We start from the raw sequence: 17,851 nt of genomic DNA, 5'->3' as shown, positions 1-17,851 counted from the left end.
CGTGAAGCCTATATATATATATATATATATATATATATATATATATATATATATATATATATATATATATATATATATATATATAAATATAAATATAAATATATATATACACATATATATACATAAATATATATATATATATATATATATATATATATATATATTTATGTCTTGCGCTTGAATAAATGAATAAACAATTTAATAAGCAGTTGTGAATACCGATAAAACGATCTACAAACCCCGTTACCATATGAGTTGGGAAATTGTGTTAGATGTAAATATACATTGAATTTTTCAACTCATATTCAGTTAAATGCACTACAAAGACAAGATATTCGATGTTCAAACTCATAAACTTTATTTTTTTTTTTGCAAATAATAATTAACTTAGAATTTCATGGCTTCAACACGTGCCAAAGTAGTTGGGAAAGGGCATGTTCACCACTGTGTTACATCACTTTTTTTTTTAACAAAACTCAATCAACGTTTGGGAACTGAGGAAACTAATTGTTGAAGCTTTGAAAGTGGAATTATTTCCCATTCTTGTTTTATGTAGGGCTTCAGTCGTTCAACAGTCTGGGGTCTCCGCTGTCATATTTTATGCTTCATAATGCACCACACATTTTCGATGGGATACAGGTCTGGACTGCAGGCTGGCCAGGAAAGTACCCGCACTCTTTTTTTATGAAGCCATGCTGTTGTAACACGTGCTGAATGTCGCTTGGCATTGTCTTGCTGAAATAAGCAGGGGCGTCCATGAAAAGACGGCGCATAGATGGCAGCATATGTTGTTCCAAAACCTGTATGTACCTTTCAGCATTAATGGTGCATTCACATATGTGTAAGTTACCCATGCCTTGGGCACTAATGCACCCCCATACCATCACAGATGCTGGCTTTTGAACTTTGCGTCGATAACAGTCTGGATGGCTTGCTTCCCCTTTGGTCCGGATGACACCATGTTGAATATTTCCAAAAACAATTCGAAATGTGGACTCGTCAGGCCACAGAACACTTGTCCACTTTGCGTCAGTCCATCTTAGATGATCTCGGGCCCAGAGAAGCCGGCGGCGTTTTCGGATGTTGTTGATAAATGGCTTTCGCTTTCCATAGTAGAGCTTTAACTTTCACTTACAGATGTAGCGACAAACTGTATTTAGTGACGGTGGTTTTCTGAAGTGTTCTTCAGCCCATGTGGTGATATCCTTTAGAGATTGATGTCCGTTTTTTATACAGTGCCGTCTGAGGGATCGAAGGTCACAGTCATTCAGTGTTGGTTTCCGGCCATGCCGCTTACGTGTAGTGATTGCTCCAGATTCTCTGAACCTTTTGAGGATATTATGGACACTAGATGTTAATATCCCTAAATTTCTTGCAATTGCACTTTGAGAAACGTGGTTCTTAAACTGTTTGACTATTTGCTCACGCAGTTGTGGACAAAGGGGTGTACCTCGCCCCAATCTGTCTTTTGAAAGACTGAGGATTTTTTGGGAACTGTTTTCATAACCAATCATGGCACCCACCTGTTCCCAATTAGCCTGCACACCTGTGGGATGTTCCAAATAAGTGTTTGATGAGCATTCCTCAACTTTATCAATATATATTGCCACATTTCCCAACGTCTTTGTCACATATTGCTGGCATCAAATTCTAAAGTTAATGCTTATTTGCAAAAAAATAAATAATGTTTATCAGTTTGAACATCAAATATGTTGTCTTTGTAGCATATTCAACTGAATATGGGTTGAAAATGATTTGTAAATCATTGTATTCCGTTTATGTTTACATCTAACACAATTTCCCAACTCATATGGAAACAGGGTTTGTACATCGAGCGCAAGACTTGCCACATTTATTCTACTCATTCAATCATTCAGCATGTTGATATTTGACATTAAGTAGTATAAGTGAAGAACACTTACTAGAGAACTGGATTGAAAATCCCTGCTTGCTGATGAAGTAGTCAGCATCAAATTGAAGTGTCAGTATGTTAAAGGTCGAGTGGATATCTTCAGGTAGAGCTGGACCTGACCACTCTTTCAAAAGGATCCCTCCATCTGACGGCCCTGATGGGCCGTCCCAAACCCTCATGATATCATGGTCTATCTCAGTGTCGAAGACGATGAAGTGGAGACTAAAAATAAAAACAAAATCCCACAACATAAACAGCTGTTCATTATTTGACAATTTACATATGATGCTATCTTCATTATCCAATACACCAAACACACACACAAAAACAGATAGAGACATAATTACTAATGTGATGTCCTAACATACTTCGCAGTGTCTTTGGCAGAGAACGGCTATCTATAATTAATGGCTATATTAAAGACTTGACAGTCTTATGAAAGGTGAGAATCATAGTCTTTGTATCATAGAACGTGTCCACCAACTTTATGTAATGGTAGTAGCAAAAAAGCTAAGCTAACCTGTACAGCGGTTACTGTCTCTATGCAGCTTTCTGATAAATACCTTATAGTCTTGCCGGTATCAGCCTCTACAGTCCAGGTGCAATGTAGGTTGTTGTCATACGGGGCGGGGTATCCCGGGGACAGGATACGTCCAGACACTGCCCGAGTTATATGACCCCCACACTCAGCTGCAAAGAGGTAAGATGGATATATTGTCAAACACCACTTGTATCCTCTACTGCTTGATTTGCAGCTACTATCGTCTCTTGCTTTCACAGAGAATATATTGTAGAACCACCAGGGACCAGACAACAAACTGTTGTTTTGGATTACAGTAAACAAACTTTGCTGTTGCTGACTTACTGCCCTCTGAGTTGTAAATCAAATTCTAATCCATCAAGGAGTGTTGTGAATAAACATTATCTTTTATAAGATTAACAACTAATAACTATAAGGCCAATAAAACTTCATTCTTTGAACTGTTAACACCGTAATTCTAATTGTGTCCAGCAGATTACTAGTATCAATAACCATCGTCTTCTAGTCTTTTTTCTTAAAGCCATAGTAAGCTATTCAACTCAATAAGAGGATTTTCATTTACTTTGTTTTAAATTACCAAGAGGTGTGAAGGATGACTTAAATGAAAAACAGTATAGACATGCTCGAATCATAAAATCAACCTTGAACTGCAGCTTAAGCTCCAGCTTTAGACTTTCAAGGTTGGTGAATGACTTCGCTGTAGTATCAGTTTTTCCCTTAAAGATCTCCCAGGAGGGTTGAGAGTCTAGGCATAAAATAATGCTTAATGCAGGAGAGAGAACTGGCATTTTCTGTAATTTTTATTTTTGTTGCAGTGTGCAGTTCCATTAAGCAGAAAGTAAGAGAAAAAGTCATGAGTGAGAGCACGAGGTTGTTTAATGCAGCATTTTTCAACATTTTTTGAGCCAAAGCACATTTTTTACGTTGAAAAAATCCGGAAGCAAACCACCAGCAGAAATCATTAAAAAAATAAGCTCAATTGACAGTAAAAAAGTTGTGTACTGCCACGACCTGTCCCATCACACCTTGCCTTATTTTGAATTGTTTTGCTGTTTTCCTGTGTGTAGTGTTTTAGTTCTTGTTTTGCATTCCTATTTTGGTGGCTTTTTCTCTTTTTTTGGTATTTTCCTGTAACAGTTCCACGTCCTTCTTTGAGTTAAATTTCCCTCATCAATTTTGTTCTAGCAATCAAGAACATTTGTTTTTATCCTTCTTTGTGGGGACATTGTTGATTGTCATGTCATGTTCGGATGTACTTTGTGGATGCCGTCTTTGCTCCAAAGTAAGTCTTTTCCGTCGTCCAGCATTCTGTTTTTGTTTACTTTGTAACCAGTTCAGTTTTAGTTTTGTTCTCTATAGCCATCCCTAAGCTTTAATGTGTTTCTTAGGGGCACTCACCTTTTGTTTATTTTTGGTTTAAGCATTACCTGCATACTGCCTTCTGCTGTTCCCAACATCTACAAAGCAATTAGCTACCTACTGCCACCTACTGATATGGAAGAATATTACACGGTTACTTTGCCTAGCTCTAGGCAGCACCGACACTCAACAACAACACATAATTTGCAGACTATAATTACTGGTTTGCAAAAAATATTTTTTAAACCCAAATAAGTGAAAGTAGATAAGGTCCCACGGCACACCGGTCTAAACACTGGTCTAATGAACGAGCATATCTCTGCTGATTGGAAATTAGTTTGGGTGAGAAAGAAAACTAATGTATGCGTCTATTTTGTTTCTGTGATCATGCATGCAATGTACTTTGTTGATTTAATAGCATTGGTTCCAAAGATAGATGAGTGGCAGGCCTACACATATACAGAAGAAGACAGTCTCTCACCACTGGTATGGAATAAAGACAGCCTCTTTTTTTGAATCAATCTGATAAAGTAGGGTAATGGAGAAGGTATAGAAAGTACCCCAGGCAAAACCACCTCATCTACATGGCGGTACTCGCAGACATTGTATTAAGTCAGACAGACAGGGAGAGAGACACACATAAAGGGAAAGTGACAAATGGCCCACAGAATGACAGAGGAGGAAGATGCAATGGTAGCTGTAGAGGTATTTAGCCCAGGCCCCAGCCAGCAAGTATTCTCCTGGCTGCTGGCTTACCTGAAATAAGGCAGCAAAAAAGAAGCTGCAAATGAATGAGTGACTGTGAATAAGCACGTGGACAAACACACGCGCACACACACACACACACACACACACACACACACACACATTTAATGTCCACAAGCATATACATACACACACACACATTTGTCTATTCTTTGTAGTTGCCATTAGCAACCAAATTAGGCCATGTGCTGCCTCTGAGAGCACAGGTTTGAAGGCAAGTTAGCGAGAGAGACAATATCTAGCTGCGCATTTGAGAATTACAAATTAAAACCTTCCAAGAGCCCATATAGTACAACCTAAGAATTCTTACAGGCCTTCCTTTGTTGAATATGCACAGCCAAAGTCAAGCCAAAGTGGGCAGTCTGTACGACATTTTTGAAGAGTCATTATACAACTTGTTTGCCAAATAAATAATTGCTAAACAGGGTGCTGGGTCAACTCCACATTATGATCCAATGCATCAAACCTTTGTCACATGTGCAAATGCTTCTTTAAACATGTATTTACTTCCTTGTGTTCTTCATTTTCTTTCAACACTCCATTGCTGTGCATGTTACCCCCCTAGAAATGGTTACATTTAAATGATTGATTATGTATTTTCTAACTTATATATGTTTTAAAAATGTTAGATACACTCTCCCGTCCAAAGGCAAAACCTAGTAACTCACTTCTAGCTGATTTTGAGAAAACAAAGGAAAACCAATCTATCTTGATGCTGTCTTACAAAGATCTACAAAGTCATCAAACGTATAGATGTTTTCTTCAGCTTTCATTTTCTTGCCGATTGAGCCATGGATTGAATCTGCTCTCATGAACGTGTGCCCTTTCTCCAGAGATTTTATCACAATCTTGGGTGGGCCCCATTCTGCGTTTGCGCATTGGGCAAGAGCCGTGTACAGCGTCCAGTTTTTATTTTGACCTCCACGGTTATCTGCCCAAAAGAGTATGCAAGGGGAAGAATCAAGAACAATACATTTAATGAAGGTGCTTGCAACGTCCTGGGCCAATTCTCCAAATATCCCCTCGTGCCATAATATCACATAATCAGGTTGACCGTCGGCCCCCATTCGTGCAAATGTCTCATTAAAGACAATAAGGCGACTGACAAAGAAGCTCCGATTGGTCCCTTGAGATACTAGGTTTTTCTGTTGTATCTACGCAGTTATGTGGTAGTTGCTAGGTCCTGCCATGCGCGTAACAGCTTACTTACGGAACAAATTACAATATCGCATACACTAATGTAAAGCATATCACCTAGGAACTCCAAAATTATTATCAGCTCAGTTTTTACCAAAATTGAGTTACTGGGTTTTGCCTTTGTGACAGGAGCACTTATTTAACAATTTCAAGGGCTTAAATCACAAGGTTCATCTATTTGGATACCTTTGCCTGCAGTGTTTTTGAGTATTTTGACATTTGATTGACGTATCTGCTAGAATGGGCATTTCTAAATGGGCTCTAACCCCTCTGTTTTACAGACTGACAGACAATAATGACATCTGCCTGGATATTGTGAGTTATTGTGTTATCTACAGTAATTACTGGGTGATCTATGTGTTATCCTAATGTCCTACCACTTGCTCTGATTTCTATAAAATATATATTCTTGTGTTTGTCTTTACATTTTACATGCGGCTGTTTTGTCGAGACGGACCAGTGTGACAATGGATTAGCAACCAAACTGACATAAAAGACAATGACATTTTGTCTTACAGTAAGGGAATTAACATGGCCCCATTAGTCACCTTCAAGGTACTCAAAGCGCTTTGACACTACTTCCACATTTACCCATTCACACACACATTCACACACTGATGGAGGGAGCTGCCATGCAAGGCGCCAACCAGCACCCATCAGGAGCAAGGGTGAAGTGTCTTGCTCAGGACACAACGGACGTGACGAGGTTGGTACTAGATGGGATTTGAACCAGGGACCCTCGGGTTGCGCACGGCCACTCTCCCACTGCCCCCCACCATCCTCTCATGCGAGATCCACCCAGGAATGGCCCCATATAAATCCATTATCTACTGTAGTTTGAGAAAACAAGAGATGGTAGACAATGTATTGTAATTTGTATATAATATTGACATGCATTTAATAACACTAGCATGTGACATGCAATTAAAAAAATGCTGTTAAAACATCTTTTTGTATGCAGCTCGGGAGTCTGTATTATTCAGAGATTGGGCAGGTGTATACAATGTTCTGCCCCGTTGAATCTATATAATGTTAATGAAGTTTATTTTCAACGGTGTCTGAAAAGAAAATAGCGGTAATGTTTTTTTTCAACATATGTACTGTACAGTGAATATTTTCTAAACATAAATTATGATACTTTGGGAGAGGATGGGGCTTGTTTCATTTGTAATCTTGGAATGCCTCCACCTATGAACATCTTGCGGAGCAAAACGAACACTGAAACACATCCAAGACATATTATTTAGACCACAAGTGGGTGTGAAAAATAATCGATTTTTGAATGATTCGCAATTCTTTATCGATTCAGAAAAATCTCAAATTTATTTTATTTTTTAATTTGTCCTGTCCAAACACTCAGCTAAATCATATAGTTGATGTAGATGCCCATATCTGGTATACATATTTACTTTAGAAAAGAGAAGTGTGGGATACTTCTCTTCTTGCCTTATTTGTATTTGACTTTATTAAATGTTGGGTAGAATTGTAATGAACAAAACCAGCTTTATTTTAAGTGCCGTATTTTTCGGAATATAAGTCACAGTTTTTTTCATAGTTTGGCCGGGGGTGCGACTTATACTCCGGAGCGACTTATGTGTGAAATTATTAACATTATACCGTAAAATATCAAAAATTATTTATCTCATTCACGTATGAGACTAGCCGATGTCAGCAATCGTCACACACACACGTCAACCAATGAAAATTCGGCGTAGGCGGATCATGGCAGAAATGCGTGGGAAAAGAAGATGCTACAGCAATCGTCACACACATTTCAACCAATGAAAATTTGCCGGAGGCAGGTCATGGCAGAAATGCATTGTGGGAAAGAAGACGCTACCTGCTACGGTACATTGGCGGTATATAAAAACAAAGGGCTGAACAAAAATGGCACCGAAAAGGAAAGCATTACTGCAGCTTACAAGCTGGAAGTAGTGAAATACGCAGCAGGAAACAGCAATCGAGCAGCAGAAAGAAAATTTGGAGTAAACGAGAAACTTGTAAGGGACTAGCAAAAAGCGGGGACTACTTGAACTGAAATGAAGAAAACTAAAAAAGCTCATCGCGGGCAAAAAGCTAGGTGGCCACAGCTCGAGGAATGAATTCACAAATGGGTGCTTGAACAACGTGCTGCCGGGAGAGGCTTGTCAACCGTACGGTTGCGTCTCCACGCCCAGGTAGTTGCTAAGGAGATGAATATAAATTACTTTGCGAGAGGATCTTCTTGGTGTTACCGCTTCATGCAACGCAATCTCCTCTCTATCAGAGCAAGGACACCAATGTGCCAAAAACTGCCAGCAGACTTCCAATCCAAGGTAGACATTTTCCGCAAGTTCATTGAAAAGCATGAAAGTGAGCACGTGACGCCAGATCATTTTATTAACATGGACGAGGTCCCCCCTCCCATTTTAAATTGCCTTTCAAATGTCTGTTCTTGTTGGATTTTATCAAATAAATTTCTCCCCAAAATGCGACTTATACTCCAGTGCGACATATATATGTTTTTTTTCCTTCTTTTTTATGCATTTTCGGCAGGTGCGACTTAACCTCTGGTGCGACGTATACTCCGAAAAATACGGTAATAAAGTATATACATTTATCAGAGCTGGGTGGTTTTTCATCGAGAATTGATTCTGAATTGAATCATTACTCCAAAAATAGAATCAAATAAATCAAATTGTATGGTCTCCAAAGATTCACAGCAGTAGTTTGAAATGTAGATTAAAATAATTATAGGTCCTCTTTAAGAAATGAACAAACTATCAATAATTGCTGGGAAATGGAGATGGGGTCGGATTAAATAAACCCTGCTTCTACCTATTCTTTTCAGACAGGTTGAATTGTGCAATTTTAAACATGAGGTTCCTTGATGTCATTTTGTTTAGCATGTTCAAAACAAATCAAGCCATGACCTTCTTGACTAAACAAAGCAAGAGGATCCCATGTGAATGATGTCTTAGATCAAATATGGTATGACGTGTTGGAGCTCAGTATCCGTGCCACCATGTCCCAATCCACCGGTTTGATGGGTAAAAGCAAAGTTGCGAATGTGATGACAGGACCCTGGGAGCACGCTGTACAAGAGGCCATGTTGTACACAGGGATGTCTGCAGTGTCAAGGGATCAAACATGTGATGTGTGTCTTGGTTTAGTGAAAGCTTGTGGGCACGGTGTTGTCCGACTCGGTTACTTCCGCGCTGTGTTCCAGTGCTTGTGTCGCTTCGGGCCCAAACATCTGGCTCGGAATGATGGGTAAAGTGTGTGAAGTGTGTCTCTTCACTTCACCAACAAGTGGGACTGAGCAACCTGTACTTGGCGAGGGGGGAATTCAAGGCTTTAGAGTCCCAAGCGCTCTTGTGATGAAGGTAGACACTAAGACCCAGGCTTTACTCTAAGATTCAGGGGGGGGTCTGAGTCAGAGCTAGAACACATAGGAGTATGTTACATCTGATAAACTGGAAGCGATTAAAGAGCCTGCCTTCCCCAGCATAGGAAATGTAGAGATCATGTGTGGTCAGAGCTTCATCTGGAAAGCGATATTAGATGAGTAACACACGGGTCAATAAATATTTGGTCTTTGCATTCCGGATAAAAGCACAAGCCCTGCAGCCACTTGATAAAAAGGAAAATGCTAATCCGTGGTGACAGTTGGTGCTTCGGTGCCTTCCGGTACCAATCTCTCATTTGGTTCATGGCACCCTGGGGCATGAAACCTGCTGAAAGAAAAAAACATTTGACCACAGCAAGGTTGACTTTTCGTTATCTGTGTATGTCTTAGGAAAACATTGACAGATGTCATGACTTGTCGTGGCAGATTTGTCTGTCATCTATTGCAACTTAGTCTTCAGACGGAGCACTATTTTTTTTCACCAGCTGTCACTGATTGGCAATCAGAACACAACTGTTCCTAAGTTGGCAATCAGATATTAGCCCCGTCCTTTGAACAGGCCTGGATTTTTGTTTTTGCTGTGTGTGTAGAACCGCCACGCAGTATAGCTGCGCTTGTACTGCTTGTACTGTATCTGTCTGGGTGTATTTGTCTTTTTGTGCACTTCCTTGTTGCACCACTTTTTTCTGTTTTACCTGCATTTGCATGCTGGGGTCAAGCCCAACACTGCAGGTGGGCATAATTTTCCTGTAAGCCGATTGGACTGATATCACAACCGCCTAAATTTCTGTCCAAACTGTACAAAGGAAATGTTGCTTAAATATAAAGTTTTATTGGCATACTAACCAATACAGGATGGAAGTGGTTTGTCCCAGACACGTCTGTCCCCACTAAGACAGGTCAGTGTACTGCTGCCATGGAGACTGTAGCCAGGGTTGCAGGAGTAAAGGACAAAGGTGTTGGCATAATGGCCGTCGTCCTGGATTTTGTAACCATAACTAGGGACCCCTGGTTCCTCACACCGTACCAGGTCAGAACCTAAAAGAAAACACAAGTAGTTTAGATGTCTTTTTTTGTAACAGACCTAATAAGTTTAGTAATATTAGTTAGTAATATAATTTTCAATGAATACGTGGAAAACAAATAAATAGAGGTGTAAAATAAATGATTTTGTATAATTTGTTACAATCCATTCTAAGGTATATAAAATTATAATTACTGAAGTAGATTTATCTATTTTAAAGTAGGTAAAGTTTTCCCTCGTTTATGGCTGGTTATTTTGAAATATTTACTATAAATTGAATATTGTCATAGAGCATAAAAAAGTGTTCATGACCTTGTAAACACAATTTTAACATCTGTTCACGTAAACTAAAAATAACATCCACATAGTAACTTTTGCAGACATATTCGAAGACAAAGAATAAAAAATGTACCCACTTTAGAAGCCATGTCTGCTCGAGTGGGTAATACTACTGTAGTATTTCATTTAATGCTTGAAAAAGTTCAATTTACTCCTGAAATACATGGAACATATTCAAAAAACTGTGACAGATTATACCGCAAACTTCAAAGCACAACGTGGCAAAGGACCACTACAATTTTGATTTGATGGTATAAAAGCGGTTTGTTGTACTTTTGTACCTGTAAAGTTCTAATTATGTATTTATTTGAGCATTAAATTCCCTGAGTGGACAGGATTAAACTTTTTTAAACCCTAACAATGGAGGGATGTGATCATATGCGGAATAAAAAGTTTATGATGTTATTCCAATAATTCCTGGAGGCAAAAGTCATTGTACCCGACATGTGGTTGTGCTTTCAGAATTGACATCCGATTTTTGCTAGTTTACAGAGCTGCTCTTGCAATTTGGTCCTAACCCTCTACAAAAATTGCTTATACAGTAAATCTGAAAGCTAGTTTCTCCCCCTGCCAGAAGTGAAATACATTGGTATATTGCTGACTGTGAAAACTATTCTCAAGAGTTTTGTAGTGCACGACACATTTTATTTTTATTTTTTTTTGCTGTAACAGTCAAAGGCATCACTTGACCACAGCATTAAACCCGATTTCCCAGTAACTAATCTTAAATTGTTGTTGTTGTTTGCCAGAGGAAAAAGGGTATGTTTCTGAGAAAAAACATAACAAACATTGTTATGTATGTTTCAAAAATCTACATTTTTTTTAACTCACTTGTGTAAGTGAGGTGAAAGCCCTGAGTGGTTCCAGAGGCGTTGCTGTTGAACTCCAGCCACAAGTGATTGGAGGTACTATTGATGACGTGACCCATCATCACTTCACGAGTGAAGTTGCCAAGGAGACGAGATGAACTGTTCTCTCCATCGTACACCTGTCAGTCAAAAACACATGATGATCATCATGGTTAATGACTTTAAAATGAGCTCAGAATGTGTCCACCTGTGATCCATGTTTTTGAAATGCATTTGATACAAGCAACCATAAACAACCATAAAGGACCATAAACAAGAAATACCATCTATTTGCCATTCATTCATATGTGTTAATATTATGAATTTCAATGTGACTGGAGTAGGTTGTTTACGCAAACATACATGTAACATTGGCCATGACATATATAGATCATAACATATATGGCCAGGCTGCAGACATAGCACTACACATCAATAGTGACAGCCACTGGTCGGCTATGTTGTGTATTTAACTTGTGCATGCAGAACCAACTACTTTGTCATTTGTACTCGTCTCGAAGTAAATGTTTGTCAATGTTCCCAATAATGCAATCTCAGAGGATTATTTCTGTGTCCAATTAAGCCCATACTATCATTTGTGTTGTGTTTTTGTTCTAATAGGACAGCTTGACATTATATTTTTTAGTCTCTACTGTTTGTCTTCTTATAGGCAAAACATTTGGATGGCAAAGCAGTGACATTTGTACGAGACACAAGTAGGCATTTGACTGCCGTTTAAAGGGAAGTATCCCCACTCTGCAGCACCAATTCTCCATAATACTATCTGGCGTCGTGGGACATCCTGACGGATTAGTGATGACAGCTACCATATTTTGTCCCTACCACTTTTCTGATTACCACAAATTGCCCCCATCACACTACATTTACATTTTCACTACACAGGGATTAACGCATTATTGTATTAAACTACAATATGTGGAATCCATTAGATGATCACAACCTTGTCCATTATGGGATGAAGGCAAAACAAGGTATTACCTTCATGTAGCAAAAACAATACCATTGCAAAGTCAATACTGAACCCGAAGAATGTAAGGACTGAACATGCAGTATATGTATGTTTTTGATCAATACAAAATAAACTATTCCCACTAACAGTTAGGGTTAAGATAAATACAATCCAATAAATGCAAAGCTATCAAAACAATTCATAGACACCTTAGCTTTGTGTTACAGGTGACAAAGAACATTTGTGTTTAACTAATAATAAAGCTCTTGACTCAAAAAAAAGCCTTGATCAAACGTTTTTTTTTTATCTAGAATATTATTAAATAAAAATTACAATCGTATGTAAATACTTTCATTACAGCACCCCTACTTAAGTAGATGAATCATGACTGTACACAGTCATGATTCATCTACTACTGAAACACTGTACGCAATAGTCAACATTTGTCAAAACATGCAGCCCTACTGTGTGACCTGTGCTATTTTTTTTTGGTGACAAATACACCATACCAATTCCAAAGTTTCACGACAAAAGTTGGGTTGGGATAAAAATGTCACCAACAGCTCAATGTGCTTTACAAGGCACCCACTGTAAGTTTAGGGTGTTTAGCCCAATCGCCATGAAAGAGGACTAAATAGCTTAGGTCCATAAGATTACAACGAGATGGGTTAAAAACAAGGCTGCCACCAAGTAAAACATCTTCTTTCTATTAGTGCAGCGGATGCCAAACCTTTTGACTTGGGGGCTGCACTGGGCTTAACGTTTTCAACTGATTGTTAAGTAACAATATATATAGCCTACGTGTACATCAATGACGTGCTGCTACCAGGTGGTTTAACCATGAGATGTTCCAAAACGAGGTAATAAAATTAAATAAGTTTTAATATTTCTCTTTTGGTTTATGCCTTCTATGTGATTTTGGTGTGGTTCCTGTATATTTTGATAATTTGTATGGTCAAAATCATGGCAATTCCATGTTTCCTGATCAAAACAATGCAGCAAATGACAAGTCAGGCAGACACAGGCGGTGCCTCCACGGCTTCACACAGTGTGTATTGGGCATGCGTGCGAGGGGGCGCATGCTTGTTGCCACGTGGAAAAGGCAGGTCTTGAGGCAGCGAGTACCTCTGCCTCAAGGTAGGGGGAGATATATTGTTAACTTGCAGTTCAATGCCTCAGCAATACTCTGACTCGCCACCATGGTAGAAGTGGGGGCGCTCAAGCTAGCAGACACAGATCTCCCCAGCAGAAGCAAGCATTTTTTTCTTTTCTTTTTTTTAACTGTATTTATTACAAACATGGCATTTTTATTAGAATAAGCCAGCGTTTGTGGGTGTTTTTTCTCGGATGCAAAAATATTGTTTAATTTCTTAGAATGAAATTGAATTAAATAAATGTTTCTGCCAATATGGAGGATTTTATACTGTATCCAAGACTAAATACTTCTATAAACTGGACTTTAAGACAAAATTAATGCGATCATACAAATTACGTTTTCATGGAGGATAGCTATTGCTGCTTCAGATATAAATACAGAAAGGTAAAATACACTCAAAATACTTGATTTATTTTGTTAAAAGCAAATGGGAACAAAATGTATTTATTAACAACTTTATCAAATAGTTTTTGGACTCATTTATCATATCATAATATCATTATGATAACATTTTTATGAAAGCGAATAACTCTTTTTTTTCCCCCTGTAACTCTAATGTGCAACCTAAATCAACAATGAATACAGCTGCACATATGAATTTACAGTTTGTAAGTTAAAAAAAAAAAAGAAGAAGGAAAAAAAAGTATGTATGCCTCACCTGGTGTTTAGTTCACCGTACGTCCACGGGTGTACATATTGTATTATTATAATGGAAATAAAATAACAAATAATATAATTGAATATTAAGAGTATGTGAAAGTTTGACTCCCACATTGTTTACTCCTTTGACAACCTCCCTATTTTTTTGTAATCAATCAGAAAAACCAGCAGCTAAAATGCGCCAAACATGGATAAGTGTGGAGAGAATGTTTGCATTTGTCACATCATGCATTGTAATAGATTTAAATGGGTGTAGTTTAAGTTAAAAAGTTAAAGTTAACATACCAATGATTGTCACACACACACTAGAAGTGGCAAAATGATTCTCTGCATTTGACCCATCGCTCTTGATCACCCCCTGGGAGGTGAGGGGAGCAGTGGGCAGCAGCGGTGCCGCGCCCGGGAATCAATTTTGGTGATTTAACCCCCAATTCCAACCCTTAATGCTGAGTGCCAAGCAGGGAGGTAATGGGTCCCATTTTTATAGTCTTTGGTATGACTCGGCCGGGGTTTTAACTCACGACCTACCGATCTCAGGGTGGACTCTTTAACCGCTAGGCCACTGAGTTTAGAATTTGTTATGGTATTTTGACTTTTTTTTTTTTATATAATATCCGCAACATTCAGCGAGCAGTTTGTTTTATGTGTGACCGTGACTTTTCGTGCCGCTTTCTTTTTTTTTTTTTGCGCCACAAGTTAGGAAAAGTTGTTTGGATTGGGTCATGGAAGTACATGCTATGCTTTATTCACTTCACAATGCAAAGACATTGACCTGTTTTACTCTCATTGATTGCAACATGGCGACAGATGAGTGAAATTAATTTGGAAACACTCATGGCCAGGATTGCTTCTCCAGCTCATGGCGTCTCGCGGGCTAAACTGAAGACGCCAGCAGGCCGAACTCGGCCAGCGGGCTGATGTTTAGACACCACTAAAATAACATTTAGTCATTTGCCATCCGTCAGATGATTACACAGATATTAGTAAGGGGGGGCTGGTGCCTATCTAAGCTACAATTGGGCGGAAGGCACACCCTAGACAAGTCGCCACCTCATCGCAGGAAATAAAATAAAATAAAAATATAGAAAATAAAATGTCCTTTACCAAAATCCAATTCAAATTTCTGCTTGGGTATCTTTCTGTAGATTTTTGTCAGATTGGCCATTATGACATGAGGTGAAAGAAGATACTCCACCCAAAGCACACGGCATAGTAGAAAAGTCGAATATGTGAAACAAAGGCGAGAAAACAATCAACGTAATAAAAAAAATAAAAAAAGTCCAACATGTTTTCCCCTCCTTGTTCCCCACTTCCAACATCACTATCCCCTAATTTTCCCTCCCTCTCTGACGCTGTGCGCTTGTGTAAAACTCAGTATGGTTAATGAAAAGCCCTGCAGCTCATAAATCAACATGTCACCATCTGTCACCCTGTTCCCACTGTCTGGCCGACTCTCCTAACCCTCCAACCAGCACATTTCCTATATAACAAAAATCATCTTTTTTTAACCCCATGGTCGGGTTATTGGATCAAATTTGGTTCAAGCACATTATTAGCATGTTTTAAATGCAAAAAGTTTGTAGAACTGTAATGATCTGCTCACTTTTGGCCTTAAACTTAATGGAACTGTCAAACAGATGGCTTTTGTTGGAATTATTCACCTCCAGCTTCTTCTGGAGGTGTTCACTTCCCATTTCTAAAGCCAAGACAACCTACAAAGGAAACTTTTTTTTATATTTTAGTCATAAGTATTTAAAAAAACAAATTGAGAGATTTGCCATCTGGCATTTGCATAGATATCCAGCAAATCCCTCCATCTCACTTGTTGCTCTATTCAAATCTCACTTGGAAGAGCTTTGATTTTCCAACTCACTTCAAATCTGGCATATTATAGCCATTTGCGCAATGGATTTTTATCTAATCTTCCCAGTTAACATTTCCAATATTTGCTTGTTATATGTTTGCTTTCAAATAAACATATTTTTATGAGATACTCCAACTTTTGGAAAATATGCTGCCTCTTACTGATTTGTTGTTAAATACTAGGCTCCCAATCAGGGGTCTGCAACCCGTGGCTCTGGAGCCGCATGTGGTTATTCTACCTCCTTGTTGCGGCTTCTTCAGGATTATTTTTAACCCTGGAGTGAGAAAAGTGAGCATTTTCAAAGAGAGTTCTATCATTTCTGGCTGTCTGTGAGGCTGGGAAAGCGCACAGGCTGAGCCCTGAGGCGCAATAAAGGTGACTAAAAGAGACTGGAAGCCCGTGTGTTCAATCCAGCCTCTCCAGTGTGCAAAACCTTAGCTAAGTTAATCATGAATACTTGCCAAAAAATAAAAGAGAAAAGAATACAATGGTTTTATTTAACAAGAAGGAATTGCTTTTCCTTTAAAATTAAAAATGAAAAAGATGAACAATTTGAAAACTTAGTTTTTTGGCCCAATATTATTTTATTTCCAGTGGGATAGGTGGAAAAAATTTTGAGAAAAAGAGGTTGCAGCCCCTGCTCTAGATCAATCAGATATAGAGGAATCCTCAAAGTCGAAGGCTTTGTCAATCAAATAACCTAAATTTTGGTTTACAGTATTCTGCAGTGTTTTGATACATTCACGTGTGTATATATATATATATATATATATATATATATATATATATATATATATATATATATATATATATATATATATATATACACACACACACACATTTACATATACCGGATTTCCTTGAATTGCAGCAGGGCATATAGTATGCGCCTGCCTTGAATTACTGCCGGGTCAAACTCGCTTCGCAAAATAATTAGCGCATGCTTAGTATTACCGCCGGGTCAAACTCGTGACGTCACGAGTGACACTTCCCCTGTCATAATTTTCAAAATGGAGGAGGCTGATTTCAATACCGGTAATTTGAAGTCGCATACAGGGAAGAATATTAAGAGCTATTCAGTAGGATTTAACGTCCAATAATCACACAATTGTTTTTAGATGTATTATAATAAGGGCCAATAACCCACACGCGTCCTTTTTTACCCTGGGGCCGTGTCATAGCGGGGGGTAACTTGGCTGCACAAGCTGAGCCACAAGAAAGTAGAAATGGACAAAGGAAAGGCTACCTTATGGAAAATATCAGGTCTAAAGCCATAGCAAGTTGTTCTTCCGACAAGAAAGGATTATTTTTCGGCGTAAGAAGAGATGACATCACTGCAGTAAATGCCTGCTGCGTACGTCCTTGGATGGTGTTTCACTTCCGTGTTCAGATGGCATAAAAAGCTCAACAAAAATTAAATACGGTCGGGAGAAAGTCCAAAGGAGACTTTTTTCTATTGCAAACAGTTGATCCGTCATTAAAACATTTTAAGACATTTCTCAAACCTATCACACACTTTTTTGTCTTTAAAATAAAATTGTTACGCTTTAAATCCGGTCCAACTACATTGACAAAATAAACTTTTCTTAGATTAAGATCATGCTTTGTCAGAAATGTTTTGTAATGTTATTCTATGATAATTGCAAATAACTAAATAGTGTCACGTGGGGGTCGCATTTTAATGCGGGATCGTTCCTCCAACGCAAACATAGACACTCCGGACAACAACTAAAAGGTAAGAATGATTTAATAACAAAACACTGGTACAAAAACAGACGAAAAGAAACGCGTGGCGAAAGCACAGAAGCTAATGCTAACACTAGCACAG

The 17,851-nt window shown here is 38.5% G+C and overlaps 1 protein-coding gene across 1 annotated transcript in view; it reads right to left on the bottom strand.

The window, feature by feature from the left end:
* The window catches only part of LOC133538691 (CUB and sushi domain-containing protein 1-like), a 1,135,806-nt gene that overhangs the window by 252,423 nt on the left and 865,532 nt on the right, over positions 1-17,851 (bottom strand). The window contains exons 25-28 of the mRNA XM_061880405.1: positions 11,357-11,513; positions 10,009-10,200; positions 2,476-2,602; positions 1,923-2,134 (exon numbers count right to left, since the gene is read on the bottom strand). Coding sequence (XP_061736389.1) covers positions 1,923-2,134; positions 2,476-2,602; positions 10,009-10,200; positions 11,357-11,513 — 688 coding nt within the window. The remainder of the gene's footprint in view (positions 1-1,922; positions 2,135-2,475; positions 2,603-10,008; positions 10,201-11,356; positions 11,514-17,851) is intronic.

This window comes from Nerophis ophidion, linkage group LG02, assembly GCF_033978795.1.
Source record: "Nerophis ophidion isolate RoL-2023_Sa linkage group LG02, RoL_Noph_v1.0, whole genome shotgun sequence".
Lineage (NCBI taxonomy): Eukaryota > Metazoa > Chordata > Actinopteri > Syngnathiformes > Syngnathidae > Nerophis > Nerophis ophidion.
Note: the sequence above shows the minus strand (reverse complement) of the source record. Positions and strands in the feature narration are given on the sequence as shown.